The sequence below is a fragment of the Myotis brandtii genome, unplaced genomic scaffold, assembly GCF_000412655.1.
Source record: "Myotis brandtii unplaced genomic scaffold, ASM41265v1 scaffold70, whole genome shotgun sequence".
Lineage (NCBI taxonomy): Eukaryota > Metazoa > Chordata > Mammalia > Chiroptera > Vespertilionidae > Myotis > Myotis brandtii.
This window is the reverse complement of record NW_005370741.1, coordinates 156,730-175,539: the sequence shown is the minus strand read 5'-3', so window position 1 is coordinate 175,539 and position 18,810 is coordinate 156,730. Positions and strand designations below refer to the sequence as shown.

At 52.0% G+C, this 18,810-nt stretch overlaps 1 protein-coding gene across 2 annotated transcripts in view; it reads right to left on the bottom strand.

The window, feature by feature from the left end:
• The window catches only part of LOC102249796 (myosin-7), a 23,062-nt gene extending 4,690 nt beyond the window's left edge, over positions 1 to 18,372 (bottom strand). Inside the window, exons 1-35 of one of the 2 annotated variants that reach the window (XM_005882217.2) lie at positions 18,136 to 18,372; positions 17,742 to 17,885; positions 17,307 to 17,463; positions 17,086 to 17,113; positions 16,384 to 16,492; positions 16,210 to 16,302; positions 16,043 to 16,106; positions 15,536 to 15,634; positions 15,210 to 15,313; positions 14,438 to 14,576; positions 14,011 to 14,129; positions 13,761 to 13,910; positions 13,343 to 13,513; positions 12,443 to 12,752; positions 12,013 to 12,080; positions 11,567 to 11,654; positions 10,784 to 10,901; positions 10,533 to 10,656; positions 10,111 to 10,247; positions 9,623 to 9,878; positions 8,773 to 9,015; positions 8,410 to 8,586; positions 7,423 to 7,568; positions 6,234 to 6,324; positions 5,132 to 5,521; positions 4,535 to 4,661; positions 4,259 to 4,377; positions 3,373 to 3,569; positions 2,627 to 2,810; positions 2,287 to 2,452; positions 2,028 to 2,152; positions 1,185 to 1,493; positions 746 to 949; positions 501 to 626; positions 11 to 286 (exon numbers count right to left, since the gene is read on the bottom strand). In XM_005882217.2, the coding sequence (XP_005882279.1) occupies positions 11 to 286; positions 501 to 626; positions 746 to 949; positions 1,185 to 1,493; positions 2,028 to 2,152; positions 2,287 to 2,452; positions 2,627 to 2,810; positions 3,373 to 3,569; positions 4,259 to 4,377; positions 4,535 to 4,661; positions 5,132 to 5,521; positions 6,234 to 6,324; positions 7,423 to 7,568; positions 8,410 to 8,586; positions 8,773 to 9,015; positions 9,623 to 9,878; positions 10,111 to 10,247; positions 10,533 to 10,656; positions 10,784 to 10,901; positions 11,567 to 11,654; positions 12,013 to 12,080; positions 12,443 to 12,752; positions 13,343 to 13,513; positions 13,761 to 13,910; positions 14,011 to 14,129; positions 14,438 to 14,576; positions 15,210 to 15,313; positions 15,536 to 15,634; positions 16,043 to 16,106; positions 16,210 to 16,302; positions 16,384 to 16,492; positions 17,086 to 17,113; positions 17,307 to 17,463; positions 17,742 to 17,885; positions 18,136 to 18,336 (5,559 nt within the window). In that variant the 5' untranslated portion in view covers positions 18,337 to 18,372. The remainder of the gene's footprint in view (positions 1 to 10; positions 287 to 500; positions 627 to 745; positions 950 to 1,184; positions 1,494 to 2,027; positions 2,153 to 2,286; positions 2,453 to 2,626; positions 2,811 to 3,372; positions 3,570 to 4,258; positions 4,378 to 4,534; positions 4,662 to 5,131; positions 5,522 to 6,233; positions 6,325 to 7,422; positions 7,569 to 8,409; positions 8,587 to 8,772; positions 9,016 to 9,622; positions 9,879 to 10,110; positions 10,248 to 10,532; positions 10,657 to 10,783; positions 10,902 to 11,566; positions 11,655 to 12,012; positions 12,081 to 12,442; positions 12,753 to 13,342; positions 13,514 to 13,760; positions 13,911 to 14,010; positions 14,130 to 14,437; positions 14,577 to 15,209; positions 15,314 to 15,535; positions 15,635 to 16,042; positions 16,107 to 16,209; positions 16,303 to 16,383; positions 16,493 to 17,085; positions 17,114 to 17,306; positions 17,464 to 17,741; positions 17,886 to 18,135) is intronic. The other variant, XM_014529956.1, reaches the window with a different exon arrangement.
• Between the last annotated feature and the right edge of the window lie 438 nt (positions 18,373 to 18,810).

Genomic DNA, 18,810 nt, shown 5'->3' with positions numbered 1-18,810 from the left:
CCAGCCGCACCTGGTAGGTGAGCTCCTTGATGCGCCGCTCACTCTTCCTCATGCCCTTGACTGACTCCACATTGCGCTTCTGCTCGGCCTCCAGCTCATTCTCCAGCTCCCGCACCCGGGCCTCCAACTTCTGCAGCTGCTTCTTGCCACCCTTGAGGGCGATCTGCTCAGCCTCGTCCAGCCGGTGCTGCAGGTCCTTAATGGTCTGTTCCATGTTCTTCTTCATGCGTTCCAGGTGGGCGCTGGTGTCCTGCTCCTTCTTCAGCTCCTCTGCCATCATGGCGGCCTGTGGACAGGAGAGAGGTGTAAAAGAACCGGGGCCCAGGTCTCTTCTCCCTAAAGGATCACCTCTTTCCCATCCTGGCATTTGCTCCCTGAGGCCCTCAAACCCATGAAACTGCAGAGTCACCTTGTCCTTACAGCCCAGTGGCCTGGCCTGGACTCAGAGCCCTTGTTCATGTCTGTCTTTAGGGGAGGCTGGAAGGTGCGGGGGCACTCACATCCGTGATGGCCTTTTTGGCCTTCTCCTCAGCGTTCCTGCACTCCTGCACTGCCTCTTCCACTTCTGACTGGAGTTGGGTCAGATCCGACTCCATCTTCTTCTTCTGGTTGATGAGGCTTGTGTTCTGAGGGCCGGGGTGGGCAGAGTATGAAAATCACTGAGCATCATGACTGGCTCCCAAACCTCACCTGCTGGGTGCTGCAGCCCGTGCTTCCCTCCAGGAATGCCCAGGGAGCTGTTCACCTGGGAGTGCAGCAGCTGCACCCGCTCGCTGGTCTCGATCAGCTCCTGCTCGGCCAGCTTCCGAGACCTCTCTGTCTGCTCCACCACAGCCCGCAGCTCCTCCAGCTCGGCCTGCAGCAGGTTGTTGCGCCGCTCCACGATGGCAATGTTCTCCTTCAGGTCATCGTTGACTCGGACTGCGTCGTCCAGCTGGATCTGGGTGTCCTGTGGATCAAGAGGATGGGCATGAGAGAGGGAGTTGGCCTCTGGGCCCATCAGAACTGGATACTGGTGGAGAGCCCATCATGGTGGCTCAGGAGGAGCCTGTGGGTTGCCTCGCAATGGCCCTGGATCAGGAGGGGTTTGGAGCTATAATGGGACATTAGCACCCAACTTGGCCACATACAGGCCTTCCCCTCTCTGGGCAGCAGAATTCCTGCTTCCAAGAGTCTTCATGTACCTTCAACAAGCTCTGGAGGCTCTTGACTTGCTTCTGGGCCTCGGTGGCAATGCGGTTGGCATGGCTGAGCTGGATCTCCATCTCGTTGAGGTCGCCCTCCATCTTCTTCTTCACACGCAAGGCCTCGTTGCGGCTGCGCGTCTCCGCGTCCAGGGAGCTCTGCAGCGAGTCCACCACCCGCAGGTGGTTGCGCTTGGCCTGCTCCATCTCCTCGTCCTTCTCAGCCAGCTTCCGCTCCATCTCTGCCTTGATCTGGTTGAACTCCAGCTGTGCCCGGAGGATCTTACCCTCCTCGTGCTCCAGGGAGGCCTAGAAGGGGGGCAGGGAGAGATGATCTGAGGCAGAGAGTCAGGGCACGGGCTGGGGTAGGGGTCTGTCCAGGAATCATGGATACGAAGTGAATTCAAGAGTGGTGTAAGTGGTTCAGTCAAAAGGAGAAAGAAGAAAAGAGAATTTGAAAGGAAAAAAAAATAGGCCTAATAGAAGGTGATTTAGGCCTCACAGAGCAGAGCTAGCAATGAAGACAAAGAGGAAAATGAAGAGAAAAGGTGTTGCCAAGGAAACAGGGGCAATCAGGCACAGAATGTAAAAATCCCAAAGAGGGAGGCAGAGGTGGAAAAGGGAGGAAAGTGAAAACAGGAAATCTTTTCAAAGATGTAATAGGTACAATGTTTGTGTGAAGGGAACTGAGTGGCCTGTTTGCTCATTCCACAATATTTGTTGGGTGCCTACTATGTGCCAGCCACTGTTCTAGGCTCTGAGGATGGAACAGTGAACAAATCAGACAAAAGTGAGATGAGAACTATGACCATAGCCTAGAGCTCCCCCTTCCTCCTCACACACCTCGGCCTCCTCCAGGGCTGACTGCAGCTCCATCTTCTCAGCCTCCAGCTGCTTTCGGACCTTCTCCAGCTCATGGATAGTTTTTCCACTGGAACCTAACTGCTCCGTCAGGTCAGAGATCTCCTCTGTGGGAGGGGCCGAACAACTCAGTTGGGGGCTGCCCTGGTCCATTGGGAAAGGACATACCCCTTGGAGGCCCTGTGTGGTGCCAGGAGTGGCCATTCTTCCCTCCCCTCCCTGGCCTCGTGCCCCAGCGCACCCTGAAGGTTCTTGTTTTCCCTCTTGAAGGTCTCCAGGTGCTCCAGGGACTCCTCATAGGCGTTCTTGAGCTTGAAGAGCTCCGTGCTGAGAGAGCGAGCCTCCTTCTGTGAGGACTCCAGCTCTGACTGCGACTCCTCATACTTCTGCTTCCATTCGGCCAGGATCTGCAGGGACAGAGTCAGGCTCACTGCGCAGCCCCCTGCCCCACCTCCAGGGGCTGCCCAGGCTCCTTGCCTGGCCTCAGCCTCCTTCCTGCCTCCAAGGAGTTTGCTCCTGGCTTCATACTGATGCTGGTACCCCTGCTCTGCCCCCTGGCTGTGGCCCCCACCAGGACCCACCTTGTCGAAGTTCCTCTGCTTCTTGTCCAGGGCCGCAGCAGCTGCGTTGGAGCGCTCCACATCCACCATCAGGTCCTCGATCTCGTTCTGCAGCCGGTGCTTGGTCTTCTCCAGGGATGAGCACTTGGCATTGACGGCCTCCACAGCCTCCTCAGCCTCCTGCAGCCGCTGGGCCAGTTTCTTTCTGCCCCAGGGGTGTGGGGGGGATGGTAGAAGAGGGGGGGAGGATGGAGGAGGGGGTATTTGGACAAGAGGAAATGACATGAGTCTTCTGGAAAACCGATCCTTAGAAATTCAGAAGCTTGTGGGAGAAGCCTGAGGATGGGCCCCAGGGGGCAGAGGACTGAGCGGCAGAGTCTTGGTGGCAGGGTGTGAAGACCCACAGCACCCAGGAGGGCCTTCTGGGTGGCATCCCTCTAAACCTGGGCCAGCCTTTAGGCTGCAGACAGGGAGGGCACAGGAACTTCTGCAGGCCACCCCATCTTGCCTTGCCACAGCACCTGCCCCAGGTGGGAGCACTCTGCCCTCAGACAAACCTTTTGTTCGTCTTATATTCGGATGAGAAACATAATGCGAGCAAAAAGCTTCCCTGAGAGGAGAAGGACATGGGGCCAGGGCAGGGTCCTCCTGTGTTGTCAAAACCTAGCTAAGCATCCATCCCATGTGCCCAGTCTACTGAGGATCGAGCTGCACTGTGTCCTGTCGGCAAAGGGGCCCGGGCCAGAGGCAGGCTGCCTGGGACTCACTTGGCCTCCTCGAGCTCCTCGGTCCGCTGGATGGCATCCGTCTCATACTTGGTCCTCCACTGGGCCACCTCCGAGTTGGCCTTGGACAGGACGCGCTGCAGCTCTGCCTTGGCCTCTGTCTCCTCCTCATACTGCTCCCGGAGCAGGTCGCAGTCGTGCCTGGCCGATTGCAGCGCGTGGGCCAGGGCATTCTTCGCCTGGGAGGTGAACACCAGGAGGTGGGCTCAGCTTTCCCGTAAAGCATCACCAGCCCTCGCCCATCCCCTCACCCTATTTGCAACAGCCTCCCCATGGCTCACCCAGCTCTAAACTCCAGTGGACCTGGAATGGTTTACTGAGAACTAATAAGAAAGTATGCCCATGTAGCACTGCACTATTTACAAAAAGCTTCATGCCCATCACTCCTGCCCCCTCACTGCAGCTGGCATTATCATCCTCACTCCCATTTTTGGGGGGAGGAGACAAAGGCCTAGAGAGGTTAGGTAGCCAGTTTGATTACCGGTCAGGGCACATGCCCCAGTTGCAAGATCACCAACCTCTAGGAGTCAGGCTAGAATTTGAGCCCTGACCTTTTTTAAAAGTCATATTCTCTCCCCTTTTTCAGGAGCCCAGCAAAATGCTAGAAATAGGCTCCAGTGAGTTTCTTTCTCCAGGTTCAGATTGCTCTGCTAACCCAGGACCCACAGGCATCCTTAGCCCAAGTCCTCCCTCACATCTCTCCAGGAAAGGCAGCAGGAAGCCTCAGGTTGGGGATTAGACTCAAGAGGCATGTGGTGGGGTCTAGGCTATTATTCCTTTTGGAATTCTGGGAGAAAGGAAATGATGTGATTCAAGGCCAGTGCTATGTTCCTGGCAGAGGGCCACGTGGCCTGAGTCAAGGCCTCACCTTGACCTCCTCTTCCAGCTGACGCTTGAGGTCCTCCAGCTGCTGGGTGTAGGTGAGCTTGCCTCGGGTCAGCTGGGAGATCAGCGCCTCCTTCTCATCCAGCTGTCGGGACAGCTCACCTGGAAAGTCACAGAGACACACTCAACTCTTGAAGGCCAGGCACTCCTCTCCACCCCCCCTTCCCCTCCCCCCACCCCAATCCTTCTCCTAACCCTCAGGCTCCATTCTCTGGAGAGGTATGTGTATGTGTCTCCCCAAGGCTGGGGTAGCACTCACCATTCTCAGTTTGCAGCTTGGCCCGCTGGCTGGTGAGGTCATTGACAGAACGCTGGGTCTCCTCGGCTCTGCTCCGGTGCTCATTCATCTGGTCTTCCAAGGTCCGGCACATTTTCTCCAGGTTAGCCTGACAGAGGAAGGACAGTCAAATGATGGTTTCAGGGGGCACTGAAAGGGGTTTAATGGAAGCAATTAAAGGAGAAGGAAGAGGCACCCTGGTCAGTATGGCTCAGTTGGTTGGGTGTCATCCCATGCACCAAAAGGTTGTCGGTTTGATTCCCGGTCAGGGCACATGCCCCAGTTGCAAGCTCCATCCCTGGTGGGGAGTGTGCAGAGGCAGCTAATCATCGTTTCTCTCTCTCTCTCTCTCTCTCTCTCTCTCTCTCTCCTTCTCCCTACCGCTTTCTCAAAAAATTAATAAAAATATTTTTTTAAAAAAGAAAAGGAGAAGGAAGAGGAAAGGCATGGAAGGAAGGAGAGGATCAGAGAACTGGGTAGAAGAAGGAAAGTGGGAAACTGAGGCCTCAAAGAAAAGAGGAGACATGTGGAGATGGGTGGAGGGAACTGGAGGAGGAGAGAGGCTAAGCACAGGCCCACCTTGGCCTTGATGATCTGCTCCATGTTGGAGGTGACGTCGTCCAGCTCCAGCTTGAACTCACTCTTCTCCTTCTCCAGCTTCTGCTTCACACGCTGCAGATTGTCAATCTGCTCGCCCAGCTCGGCCACACTGTCAGCATGCTTCTTGCGCAGGGCTGCCGCCGTGGCCTCGTGCTGCAGCGTGGCCTCCTCCAGGTCCCGCCTCATCTTCTGGAACTCAGCCTCACGCTTCTTGTTCATCTCAATCTGCACAGCTGTGGCCCCTCCAGCCTCTTCCAGCCGCTCACTGATCTCCTCCAGCTCCCGGGACAGGTCTGAGCGCAGCTTCTCCACCTTGGCCCTGGCAGTGCGCTCTGCCTCCAGCTCCTCCTCCAGCTCCTCGATGCGTGCCTGGGCCCAGACACAAAGGGCTCAGCCCACTGCCTGGAGCCCTCCATGGGAGCCCCCTCCCCCAGCTCTAGAAAACTCCTGGCCTGTCTGGAACAGCAAGTCAGTTTAGTTCTACCAGTGGAGATATGGAAAGAAAAGGATTTGAGGGAGATGGTTTAGGCAGCCAAATTAGCCTTTCTTTCGGCCAGAACATTATACATTCTCTTTACTGAAAGTGGTTGAAGCTTGCTTTTGAAGAGGGACAAAGAGACCTGTATTCTAGGGATAGTTAAAGCAGTTTAGTGGGAAAAATAATAGAAGTTAGAGTAAAAGAACCATGTTTGCTTGACTAGACAACAGTGTTTGCTCTAGAAGTAACAAAGGACTTCATAAGCCATCAGGGCTGCAGGGACCTTAAAAGTTACCAGGTGCAGGGAGGACATGGAGACTCAGAGATCTGGAGTGGGCTTCCTATGGTCATCAGCTAATCCAGATCTGAAATAGGAAGCCGAGATTTCTGCCTCCCTGACCTGTGAGCTTTTCAAGGTCTCTTCCTACGTCATTCTTGGATCACCCAGTCCCTCATGGAGGTGTTCCATGGGGAAACTAGGATAGCTCAGTTCCTCCCTTGATGGGCCCATAGCAAATGCCTGTGATGCTGGGGAGAAGATAGCCTGGAGGAGGAGGTTGGGAAGCTGAGTCTAGTGCCCACTCTGGGCATCCCAGACTTTACCTGAAGCTCTTTGAGCTTCTTCTGCAGCTGACTGCCCAGGGCCTGCTCATCCTCAATCCTTGCATTGAGGGCGTTCAGCTCAAAGTCCTTCCTGTGGGGAAGAAAGGAGGCTGAAGCAAGAGAGGCTGTTTGGGCTCCAGAAGGGCCCACCTGTGGTTGGAAGTGGTAATAAAACAAATGAACAGGAGGATTTCAGCAGAAAAACAGCTTCCAGGGCCGATGGAGGGTCCACCAGCTGAAGGATTGAAGTCCAACGGGAAATGTGATGGGAAGAACATCGCAGGTGGAGTGACAGGACCTGGGCTCTGAGGGACTCTCTCTCTTTGGTCTGTAAAATGAGGGGGTCGGACTAGATGTTTCAAAGGCCCCTTTTAACTTTAAAGGTCTTCAATTCTGTCACTCTTACTTTGAATTTGATTAACATTTCTGACCCTTCGTTTCCTCTTTAGTAAATTGGGGTTAAAAATGCCATCCTTTAAAGGTGGTTTGAGGATCAATGGGATCGTGTATTTACTCACTCATTCAACAAATACTGTGCCTGGGGAAGTGTGGAGACTCCTAGGCTGATGTAGCCCAATGACGATGTGGAGCCTTTCAAAGCCCTGACTCTAAAGCACCATAGGATCCTTGATTACCCAAGCATGTTGTGCAGGCTCACTGTTAACCAAATTGGAAAGTAGAACTATACATTTTGGAAGGACTTGCAATAAGATTTAGAACCACAAGTTCATGAGGAAAAAAGTGGCCCAGATCCTGCATAGCTCAAGTGTGATGGCTGACCCATTTCTCTGTGGCTCTCTGGGCTCTCCGTGAAGGACCTAAAAGAACTTTCTTGTGAGGCTTTTGTGTGGAGCATTCCTCCATGTTAACAGCTGGTCTCCAAAAAGACTTGTGTATAAAGGGGGTGAGCTGTTATTTTCCATCCTTATTAAGTGCCCAATAGAAAAAAGGGCTTGAGGGATTCAAGTTAGACTTTACCAGGGAGAACTGCTGGGCCCTGATGTACATGTCTTGGGGAGGAAAGAGCTCTTCCTGGAAGATTTGACCTCAGTTTTGCACCCACTTATTGAATCTAAATGGGGCTGTTGCCTCTGAGGATGGATGTCTTGGGCCAGCTTAGACTGTCATCCACAGAACAGGGTGCTGGGCTGGGGAGGAAAAACAGGCAACAGGGAGGGAAATACGCTACTTTTTCAGCCGCTCATCCAGCTGTTGCTTGGCATTCTCCAGGTCCATGATGCCCTCCTGGGTCAGTTTCAGGTCGCCCTCCAGCTTCCGCTTTGCTCGCTCCAGGTCCATGCGCACCTTCTTCTCCTGTTCCAGGGACCCCTCCAGCTGGTGGAGAGAAGGACAAGTATCCTGACTTTGTGATTTGGAAGCTCAGTCACTCCCAGGGTTGGGGGATCCCAAGAGATGTCCAGGACTTGGGAAAACTTCCCCTGAGTGGGCCAAATGTTACCAGGGGGCTGGGAGAATGCCTAGCATGTAGGGATGCTCAGTAACTGATAAAATGATTGAATGAATGCCTGTGGGATGAAACCCCAAATCTGCATACATTCATTCTGCATAGTATAAGCACCTACTAAATTTCAGGAGCCATACTAAGCACTGCAGAAACAAAATTAAATAAATCCAAGTTTCTGCCTAAAGGCAGCTCACATTCTTATGACTGAGACAGATACTTCAATAATGATAAGAGTGAAAGTGACTCAACAGAGATGTGCACAAAGAACTATCTGTGGAAACAATGAGTTCTGAGGACAAGACCTTGCCTAAAATATTAGAAGTCCAAAGATCCTCTTTGAGGATTCTCACAAAATTCCCAGAGAAATGTATCATGTTCTTATGAGATAACCCTCTAAATCCAGTGGTTGAAGGTAGAGATATATATGTTTGAATCTACTGTTGATCATGTCAGTGACATGATCTACTTAACTCACATTTGATCATCCTTCCCCTTTTCTTTTTTTTAATATTTCAAGAAAAACTATTTTAAATATAATAATATTATATGCAATAAACATTAATATTTCAAGTATCCTTCCCCTTTTCTATTCCCCAGCTCCCTTCTAGAAAGGTTTCAGGGAAGGGAGCACACTCCAATATCTCTGCACAGACACATACACACAAGTATAGATGGGCATGGTATATCTAGGCCCTGTGACAATCTACTCACATCATCCACCTGCTGCTCCAGTTTGACCTTGGCCTTGGTCAGTGTGTTGACCTTGTCCTCTTCAGCCTGAAGGTCATCCAGGGCCTGCTGGTGGGCCTCTTGCAGAGCTTTCTTCTCTTTGGTCAGTTTGGCGATGATCTCGTCCAGCCCAGCCATCTCCTCTGTCAGGTTCTTTACCTGTCAACCAAGAACCCCATCCCTTTTAGGGTCAAAGGTCACCAGCTTGGAGACATCTATGGAGATCTCCAATGCCAAGGACCACATTGCTATCAGGATCCCCTGAGTGGCCTGGTGTTGGTTAGGTCAGTGTGGTCTTTGAATCCTGAGGAGACCTGGGCTGGCACCAGAGGGAGCTGCCCTCACCTTGTTTTCTGTTGCGTGCTTCTCTTTCTCCACCTTGGCCAATGTCAGCTCCAGGTCATCAATGTCTCTTTTGAGCTCAGAGCACTCATCTTCCAGCTTACGCTTCTTGGCAGTGAGCTCAGCATTCGTTTCCTCCTCGTCCTCCAGCCTCTCATTTATCTCCTTCACCTTGGCCTCCAGCTGGATCTTGTTCTTGATCAGCTGGTCACAGCGCTCCTCTGCATCGGCCAAGTTGTCTTGTTCCTGAGGGTGAGACACAGAGGAGAGGCTGTTCAGTGGGTGGGGTCTTTGCTGAGATAGGTGGATGTGGGAGAGGCTCAGCCCTCTCTATAGGAGGGGAGCTTCAGGACATCCCCCCACTGAGAAGAACCGTAGAAGGATGGGGAGGGGATGAATTTTAGGGCAATGTGGTGAGAGCTTTGGGGGATGGGAACAGAGGGAAGGAAACCAGAAGTGTCTTTGTTTTGCCCTCTTCATCTGGTCTCCTCCTTTGAAGAAAGAGAACTACATAAATATATATACATCATATGTTTACAATGTGGTGAGATGGGTAGCTTTATTCCATTTAGGGATGAGGACATAGAGATTCAAAGGTAATGCATGGTCTGCCCAAGTTCACAAAAGTATTGAGCTGTGGATCCAGGATAAACCGAGGTAGAAAGCCTGTGTTTTAAAAGTTATTTCTTTCTCCCCTTCCCCTTCCTTCTCTCAAGGGACCTCTTTGGAGGCCTTTGAAAGTGTTGATTCCAGAATCCTCTGCCTGTGAAGGGACAAGATGGTGAGCTCCTGGGTGGAGAGGTTCAGCGCAGTCAGAGCTGGTGGAAGAGCCAACAGGGACCCAGAGTCTCACCGCCTGCACTTGGAGCTGTAGGTCGTTCTTCTCCTGCAGCAGGGACACCATCTTCTCCTCCAGCTCCTTGCGGCGAGCCTCGGACTTCTCCAGCGCTTCTTTGAGGCGCCCAAACTCCTCCTTCATGGTGGCCATCTCCTTCTCTGTCTCTGCGCTCTTCAGCAGAGGCTTGATCTTAAAGTACAGTTTCATCCAGGGCCAGTTCTTGACCCCCATGAAGGCCCGAATGTTCCACTGGATTATCAGCAGGGAGTCTCTGCAGGGGCCCAGTGAGAGGAGTGGTGAGAGATCCCTCCTCCCTCCTTCCTGCTCTGAGGCCCTGACTCCTAGGCCCTTTCCTTCATCCATCCTGTTCTCTGACCATGAGCCCCACCCTCTGTCCCTATGAGACATTCTTGCCAGTCTCATTGTTTGGAGCTCTTTCTCCTGATACTGCCCCTGAACCAACCTGGTCCTCAGGTTGGCACCTTCCTTTTGAGATCTCTCACCTGCGTTCCAACAACTTCTTGAACTCCATTCTGGAGAGCACACCGCGGGACTGGGCCTGAATGCGAGTAATGATGCGGCTCAGCTTCTCATCTCGCATCTCCTCCAGCAGCCCCAGAAGCCCCGCCTTGAAGAACACCTGCGGACAAGGGGGAGACCGAAGGGGGTCGCAGCCTCAGAGAAGGGTATCCAGGATGGAGAAAGAGGGTAGGAGACCCTGGCTGAGCTTCCAGAGGACCCATCACCTGCTCATTCCAGACCTGGGAGTGAAATGTGGAAGACAAGAGAGAAAGGAAACCTGCCTTCCAGCCTTTGGCTTGAAACAAGAAGCCAGGAATCAGGAGTCTGCCTTCCAAACTCCCAGCTGCTCTGCTCAACATGGCTGCAAGCCCTGCAAGTCCACCCTGTGGAGCGCTACACTCACCTTGGTGTGGCCAAACTTGTACTGGTTGTGGTCAATGTCCAGGGAACCTAGCAGCTTCTCTGCCCCTTTTCTGCTGTCAATGAACTGCCCTTCAGGGATGGCCGCTGGGTTCAGGATGCGATACCTGGGAGGGAGATGCCCAAAGTCATCCACGTTCTGCACTGGGCAGCTCTTCCCACAGGATTTGGGGCCACCTGCAGACTCCATTCCCCACAAAGACCACCTGGGCTCTCCCTGTTCCCTGTACCCACCTCTGCCGGAAGTCCCCGTAGAGGATGCGGTTGGGGAAGCCCTTCCTGCAGATGCGGATGCCCTCCAGCACGCCATTGCAGCGCAGCTGGTGCATGACCAGTGGGTTGTCTATCACCCCTGCAGCAGGAAGGAGGAAAGAGGAGTGTGTGGGGAGAGCACTAGACTAAGAGCTAAGTCCTGAGTTCTGATTCTGATTTGCCACTTATAAGCTAGTAACCTTAGCAGGTTAGTTAATAATGATCTTTAATTACTTTTCTTTTCTTTCTTTCTTTCTTTCTTTCTTTCTTTCTTTCTTTCTTTCTTTCTTTCTTTCTTTTAGCTTTTATGAGTAACCAAAGGCTTTCACATTTTTTATGTAGATTATGCCTAAAGGGTAGCCAAGGAAGATATATCCCATTTTCTAGAGAATAAACTAAAACAAGAGGGGTCAAGTTCAGAGAGGTTAAGGGACTTGACCAAAGTCACTAAGTTGACCAGAACAGAGCTAAGCCTTAGACCCAGGCCCCTGAGCCTCTATCTCCTTATCAGTAAAAAAGAAATAAACAATCCTTATATGTCTCATTGGGTGTTTTAAGGCATTCATGAGGTAATGTTAATCAAAGAGCCTTACATGCTACCCTGAGTTACACATTCCAAAGGTAAGGTAGTCTTGGGGCAGGGGACCTCATGGGGGACAGGAGAAGAATGCGATTTGGAAAGCACGGCGGTGGGAGATTAGTAGATGCCTGTTCTTGGGGCAGTGAGTCTCCAGCGGTGGGCTGGTCCTGAGTTCTGGGGCTCACCTGAAGACTTGGTCTCATTGGGAATGATGCAACGCACAAAGTGGGGATGTGTACAGCGCAAGTTGGTCATCAGCTTGTTTAGATTTTCCTGTGATCCAAAAAAACATGAGGGAAAAGTAAAGAAAGTGAACGAAAGAGAAGTAAGAATGGGAGAGGAGAGGAAGAACAGGAAAGAGAGACTGAGAGAATGCAAAGAGCTAAAAAGAATGAAGGAATGCTAGGGGAAGACATGGGAGAGGAGAGAAAGGATGGAAGGCAGGGGGGAAAGAAAAGAGAGGTGAGATGGGAACTGAGTAAGGGAAGAGGCCAGCAAATGAAGGGGAAGAGAATGGAAATGAGGAGATGAGCAGACAAAGAGTGGAAAGGATCACAAATGGAATGATGAGACAGGATGAACAAGGCAAAGAAGGAGCCATGCTGGGCTGGGGCTGGGGTCATACACTCACCCTGTGCACAGCTGACACGGTCTGAAAGGATGAGCCTTTCTTGGCCTTGCCTTTGCCCTTGTCAGCAGCTGTGGGAAGGAGAGTCAAGAGAAGGGGCACAAATAGGTATGTGGGGAGGCCAGGGCAGGGGTGAAAAGTCACACCCTCTAGTTCAGCAGTCGCCAACTGGTGGTCCATGGACCACTGGTGGTCCGTGAGGTCCGGAAGGTTGGCGACCGCTGCTCTAGTTCATATCCTTGCTGGCGTTTGGACTCAAAGGGAGGGTCTTCACTGTGGGTGCCTCAGTTTCTCCACCCAATTCTCTCTCAATGAGTCTGGTATGACATGGGTACAGCCTGATATGAAAGTGATGGGGTGTAGCAATTTTCCTGCTTCAAATCCAGGGCAGAAACCCTGTTCCTTAGGCCCCTGGTTCCCAGTCTCTACTTACGTGCATCAGCCGCAGCATAATTGGCAAATAGGATGCTGAGCAGCTTGAGGGAGGACTTCTGGTACAAGCCCACCACCGTCTCATTGAGTGGGTCTTTGTTCTTCTGCAGCCAGCCCTGGATGTTGTAGTCCACGGTGCCAGCATAGTGGACCAGGGAGAAGTGGGCTTCCTGCTTCCCCTTGACATTGCGAGGCTTCTGGAAGTTGTTGGATTTGCCCAGGTGGTTGTCGTACAGCTTGGCCTTGAAGGTCATGTCTGTGGCCTTGGGAAACATGCACTCCTCCTCCAGGATGGACATGATGCCCATGGGCTGAGGGTGGAAGGGAGAGCATCACTGAGCATGCCTCATTTGGATGGAGATAGAGCCTGCTCTAGGATCATTATTTACTTATGGAGATACCCCTTTGGACATTAAGGTATCAGGCTCAGCTCTGAGCACAGTTATCTACTGACTGGCACCCATTCAAGCCTTCCCAAGGTGGAAGACTTTGCTTGATTTCAGAGGAACCTTTGTGAAAGTCTGGGAATGTTGATGTTATACATATCATTCATCACCCAGATCCCTGGAGTTGAAAATAGGGGCACTCTTACAATTCTCCACCCTACCCTCAAATTTTCTGCTTCTTGGATGGGTAAGCCAACGTGGTTAAACACACTGCTATGGGAGGTCATTCTAGAGGTGGGAGGTCCTCTGTGTGTCTACTCTCAGGCCCCTGGGAACTCAGCTCTCCTAGGTGCCACTCTGTCCTGGGTGGCTAGGACAACAGAGGGCTCTGGAAATTAGGGCCCCAGATTCTTCTGTTATCCAGATCCTGTTCCTTAGAAGGTATGAGGTTGCCAATTTGACTGGGTCATTCATGTGGGTATGAGTGGACAGTTCAGGGGGCGCTGAGGCAGCACCTTCTCAATGAGGTCGATGCAGGCCTGCAGGTCCATGCCAAAGTCAATGAACTCCCACTCGATGCCCTCCTTCTTGTACTCCTCCTGCTCCAGCACGAACATGTGGTGGTTGAAGAACTGCTGCAGCTTCTCATTGGTGAAGTTGATGCAGAGCTGTTCAAAGCTGTTGAACTGCAGGGGGGATGACAGCAGAGGTGGGTCAGGTAGGCAGGTATCCGAATGTTCAGCCTAGTGAGGGTGTGGCTTGTCCCCTCCCCTGTCAGGGCAGAGAGGGAGTACCCCCCGAAGACAAAATGCTGACTGCCTCTGTCACTGCTGAACCCCACTTGCCTTTCCGGTGTCTGGCTTATGGCTTTCCTGTTGCATGTGCTGATGAGTGCATTATTGTTCCCCCTACTCCCAGGGCTCCCCTACTCACATCGAAGATCTCAAAGCCGGCGATGTCCAGGACTCCAATGAAGTACTGGCGCTGCTGTTTGGTCTCCAGGGTGGCGTTGATCCGTGTCACCATCCAGTTGAACATCTTTTCGTACACTGACTTGGCCAGTGCCCCAATGGCATATGACACCTGGAAAGTAGGGGAGAGACCCAGGTGAGCAGACTCATTTGGGAAGAGTGAATTCCAAAGCTTCTACTCCGCCATCATTTATCTCCTAAAGATGACCCACCTGCTGGACATTCTGCCCTTTGGTGACATATTCATTGCCCACTTTCACTCGAGGGTGGCACAACCCCTTAAGCAGGTCGGCTGAGTTCAACCCCATGAGGTAGGCAGACTTATCAGCCTCTGGAAAGAAAGGGTAGGTAGCATAGTTGATAAAGAGAGGACTCCTGACATATTTCAGAGGGAAGAGGGGCCCGGAAGAGATTAACCAAAGAACTTATATGCATATATGCATAACCCATGGACATAGACAATAGTTTGGTGAAGGCCTGGGGAGGGGACAGGAGCAGGGTAGAGGGGTTCAATGGGGGCAGGGGGCATCTGTAGTACTTTCAACAATAAAGATAAATTTAAAAAGAGAGAGAGATGACTCCTCTGCAGGTGCAGCCTTCAGCGACTCCACTGCTGCCCCCAGCATCCCAGACTCCCACCTTCTGTGCCATCTGGCTCAGCCTGCTCCTCTCGCTGCTTCTGTTTGAACTTCATATTTCCAAAGTGCATAATGGCACCCGTCAGCTTGTAAATGGAGTTCTTCTCCTCTGGAGTGAAGCCCAGCACGTCAAAGGCATTCTGTAAGAAGACCCCATATTGGTGGACCACAGGAGAGGAAATATGGCAGGTAAATGATGTCTCTCTTCAGTTGGAGAGATAACCCTGTGAGTTCTGAGATTCCCATACCCAGTGATGACTCCAAAACAAAGGTAGGAGGTACCAGCTGGAGGATAGACCGCCTCAGCCCCGGCGTCAGTGATAACAACTGTTCTCTGGAGGTGCTCTGGGTTAACCACACATGTTTCCTACTGTTGCCCCTTTTCTAGGCCCCACACTTGCTTCCCTGCCTGGACATTCCATATCTGTCCATATATGTTGTTTACTTAACAGCGAGCCCAGCTCATGGACTCTACATGACCCTGCCCTCCCTCCTTCCCTTAGTGATGCCTTATTTTTTCACTTGTCTGCTTCTCTGTCCCATGGCTTTCAGCCCTCTCTGGTTTGATTGAACACCATATACTGGCCAGCCCTATCTCATCATACCCATATCCCAGTACACCCTGGCCAGAGGGACATGCTGGCCCTCAGGGAGGGACATACCACTATGAACAGCAGACAGCCAATGTCAGCTCTACTCCTGGGCCAGTGGAATACCCGTTTGCCCCTCACCACCAATACCCTCACCTCTGGACTGGGTCCTTACACACTTACATCGGTGGCCATGAGCTCCTCAGAGTCATCAATGGAAGCCACAGTGGTCTCTCCTTGGGAGATGAATGCATAATCATAGGGGTTGTTGGTGATCAGCAGCATGTCTGGGGGAAGAAGATGTGATTAGGATATAGCAGAAACCCCTCGCTCTCACTGCCACAGCACAGGGCCTGTAGAAAAGCACATGACAGGACTTAATGTGGCTCCACATCCCACAGAACTCAATTCAGCAGTGCCATAAACCCAGTGCATGCCAACAAGCAGCCCAAGCAGAAGGAACCAGGTTGCCATGGAGACCGTTGGTCTCAGTTGGTAGTCTGACTCACCCAGCAGCTCAGGCTTTTTATTAGACAGGATTTGGTAGAAAATGTGATAATCTCTTTCTGATTTCAGCTGGAAAATAACTCTGGATTTTTCCAGAAGGTCTGTGAACAGTAGGGGAGAAGAAAGAAAGGAAAGATTGGCATTTAAGTACAAGGAAACAGAAATGAATGATAAATGTAGCAAGCAAAAGGCAGAAGGAGAGAGAGAGGGATAGGGGGGAGAAAGAGAGAGAGACTCATACACAGACACACAGGTGGAGATGGAGACAGAGAGCCAGGAAGAAAGAAATAGTCTCAGAGAAAGACACACAGATCTACAGAGTCAGAGATGGAGAAAGACCAGAGGAAGTCTCAGAGAGAGAGAACTAAAGACACAGACATACAGAGACAGAGAGGGAGAGAGACTGAGGGCCAGAGACCCAGAGAAAGACAGACAGAGAGAGGTTGGGATCAAGATGGTTAAAATGAGTATGAGCTCAGACTGAGCCCTAGCAGATTGATGGCACTCACAGGTCTCTATGTCTGCTGATGCCAACTTGCCAGTTGCCCCAAAATGGATTCGAATGAATTTCCCCTGGCGAGATGGAGGAGAGTAGTGATGAGTTGAGGGAAAGCTTATATTTGATGCTATCCCTCGACCAGCCCAAATCCCAAGTCCAAGGTCAGGAACTACTCACAAAGCGGGAGGAGTTGTCATTCCTGACGGTCTTGGCGTTGCCGAAGGCCTCCAGGGCAGGGTTGGCCTGGATGATCTGGTCCTCCAGGGTGCCCTGAAGAGGTCAGGAGGATGGGAGGTGAGAGGACTCCCTTCCCTTTTTGCAATGTGGGCCCTCGAGGGACAACAGGCCTACCTTGCCTGTGTTCTGGTCCTTCTTGCTGCGATCCCCAATGGCAGCAATAACAGCAAAGTACTGAATGACCCTCTTGGTGTTAACTGTCTTCCCGGCACCGGATTCTCCGCTGTCGGGACATTCAGGGGCTCATTAGGCAGTGCACAAACACGGCTGTGGGCCAACAAGCCTCAAGTCAGGAGACAGTGTCTGGTCCTACTTGACAGTGGGAGCCCTGACGCAGGCAGCTGACAGATACTAAGCATCCCAAATACATAGCTGTACTTTGACATACCCAGGGTCACACGCAGCAACCAGGAAGGATGGCACGAGAAGGTGCTGGGTTGGGCAGGTGGAACCTGGTCTTAGCTGGGTAAAGTCAGTCAGAGGAGATGGGCTTAGGCCATTTAGAATAAGAATGAATGGGACTGGAAGAATGGGGAAGGGAAAGATGGAAGAAAATGAAGAGTCGAAGAAGATATGGTGATACTGGGCTTAGGAATAAATGATGAGTTGGAGAAGAGTGGGTGAAGGAGATTGGAAAGGAAAAATAAGAGAGGGAAGGAAGAGAACAAAGAGAAGGTAAGGGGAAAGTCCAGAGAAGAAAGAGGAGCTGGCATGAAGATGGAGGGAAAAGAGTGGGCTCTGCATAGAGGCTGGGGGCCCTGATGGGGCTGGGGTCAGGGAGATTCCGGAAGGGAACAGGGTAGGAGCCACACTCACGTAATCAGGATGGACTGGTTTTCTCTGTCTGTGGGGAGAAAATGAGGAGGGAATCAGGAGCCACTCAGGATGCTCTTATTTGGTGTCCCCCCATCTCCCCACTCCCTGCCTTCCTCCAGGGCTGTCCCATCTTCCAAACCCCTCGGGAGGAGGAAGAGAGCCAGCGTGTGCGTTTCCTCATGTGGGATTCTCAGGAAAACCTTTCACTTGGGGCCTGTCACCTGTCAGCATGTTTTGATAGGCGTTGTCAGAGATGGAGAAGATGTGGGGCGGGGCCTCCCTCCTCTTCTTGCCCCGGTAGGCAGCCACCACCTCCGCATTGTACACCGGCAGCCACTTGTAGGGGTTGATGGTGACACAAAAGAGACCTGAGTAGGTCTAGGGGTAGAAAAAGAGAAGTGAGTTGCCAATGGAAGGGATGGCATTAGAGTTAGAGAAAGATTGCAGAGAGGAAGAAGAGAAAGGAAAATCTATGGATTCATTAAATCTGAGTAATGCCAGCCCTCAGGGCATTAGAACTGAACAGAGGATGTAGGGACTACGACAGAGTGCAATGCTGCCTGGGCACCAAGAACAGAAACTCTCGTTTCTGGGAAGTAGATGTGTATGGGCCAGGAAGCCACCAGATTCAAAGGGATGTCAGATGGAACACTCACGTAGATCATCCAGGCCGCGTAGCGCTCCTTGAGGTTGAAGAGCACGGCGGGCTCGTGCAGGAAGGTCAGCATGGCCATGTCCTCGATCTTGTCGAACTTGGGCGGGTTCTGCTGCATCACCTGGTCCTCCTTCACTGTCACTGTCTGCAACAGCCCCCACACCGAGCCTATTGTCAGTCCTCCCTCAGCAGGGATAAGAGTTAGGCGAGTTACAGGACGATGGTGTTCAAGAGAGAAGAAGCCAGGATCATAGAGAAGATACACTGGATGTTGGGGATGAGAAGGGCTATTTGGAGGATGTGGATTCCTACCCAAAGGAAGGGAAAGTCGAACTGTCCTCAGGTTTGTGTGGGGGCTATCCAGGGAGGCCTCTTATGACAGCCCTGCCACCCACCTTGCCATTCTCGGTCTCGGCAGTGACTTTGCCACCCTCTCGAGACACAATCTTGGCCTTGACGAACTCTTCTTTGTCATCAGGTACAAAGACATCCTTCTTGAGGTCAAACGGCCTGGTCTGGGCTTCCAGCCGCTCCTTGTCTGACTTGCGCAGGAAGGGGGCAGCGGCCCCAAATACTGCCATCTCTGCATCCCCCATGGCTGTGCCTGCAGTGGGCAAGAGAAGGAGCTGGCTGCCCTCCCACCCACCTGTCCTCCCCTCTGCTCTTCTCCCTGAGATCTCCTCTCTAGTGGGAGCCCCAGAGCCTAGCGCCATGCTCAGGAGTCAGGAGGGGTCACTGGTAAGTCCTTTGTTTCTTGAGCTTATCAATCAACCTGAGAATGCCTTGCAAATCTGTCAGGGCAGAAGGAGAGACTAACATTTTTTAAAATCCTCACTCAAGGATATGGATGGAGGAGAGTAGTGATGAGTTGAGGGAAAGCTTATATTTGATGCTATCCCTCGACCAGCCCAAATCCCAAGTCCAAGGTCAGGAACTACTCACAAAGCGGGAGGAGTTGTCATTCCTGACGGTCTTGGCGTTGCCGAAGGCCTCCAGGGCAGGGTTGGCCTGGATGATCTGGTCCTCCAGGGTGCCCTGAAGAGGTCAGGAGGATGGGAGGTGAGAGGACT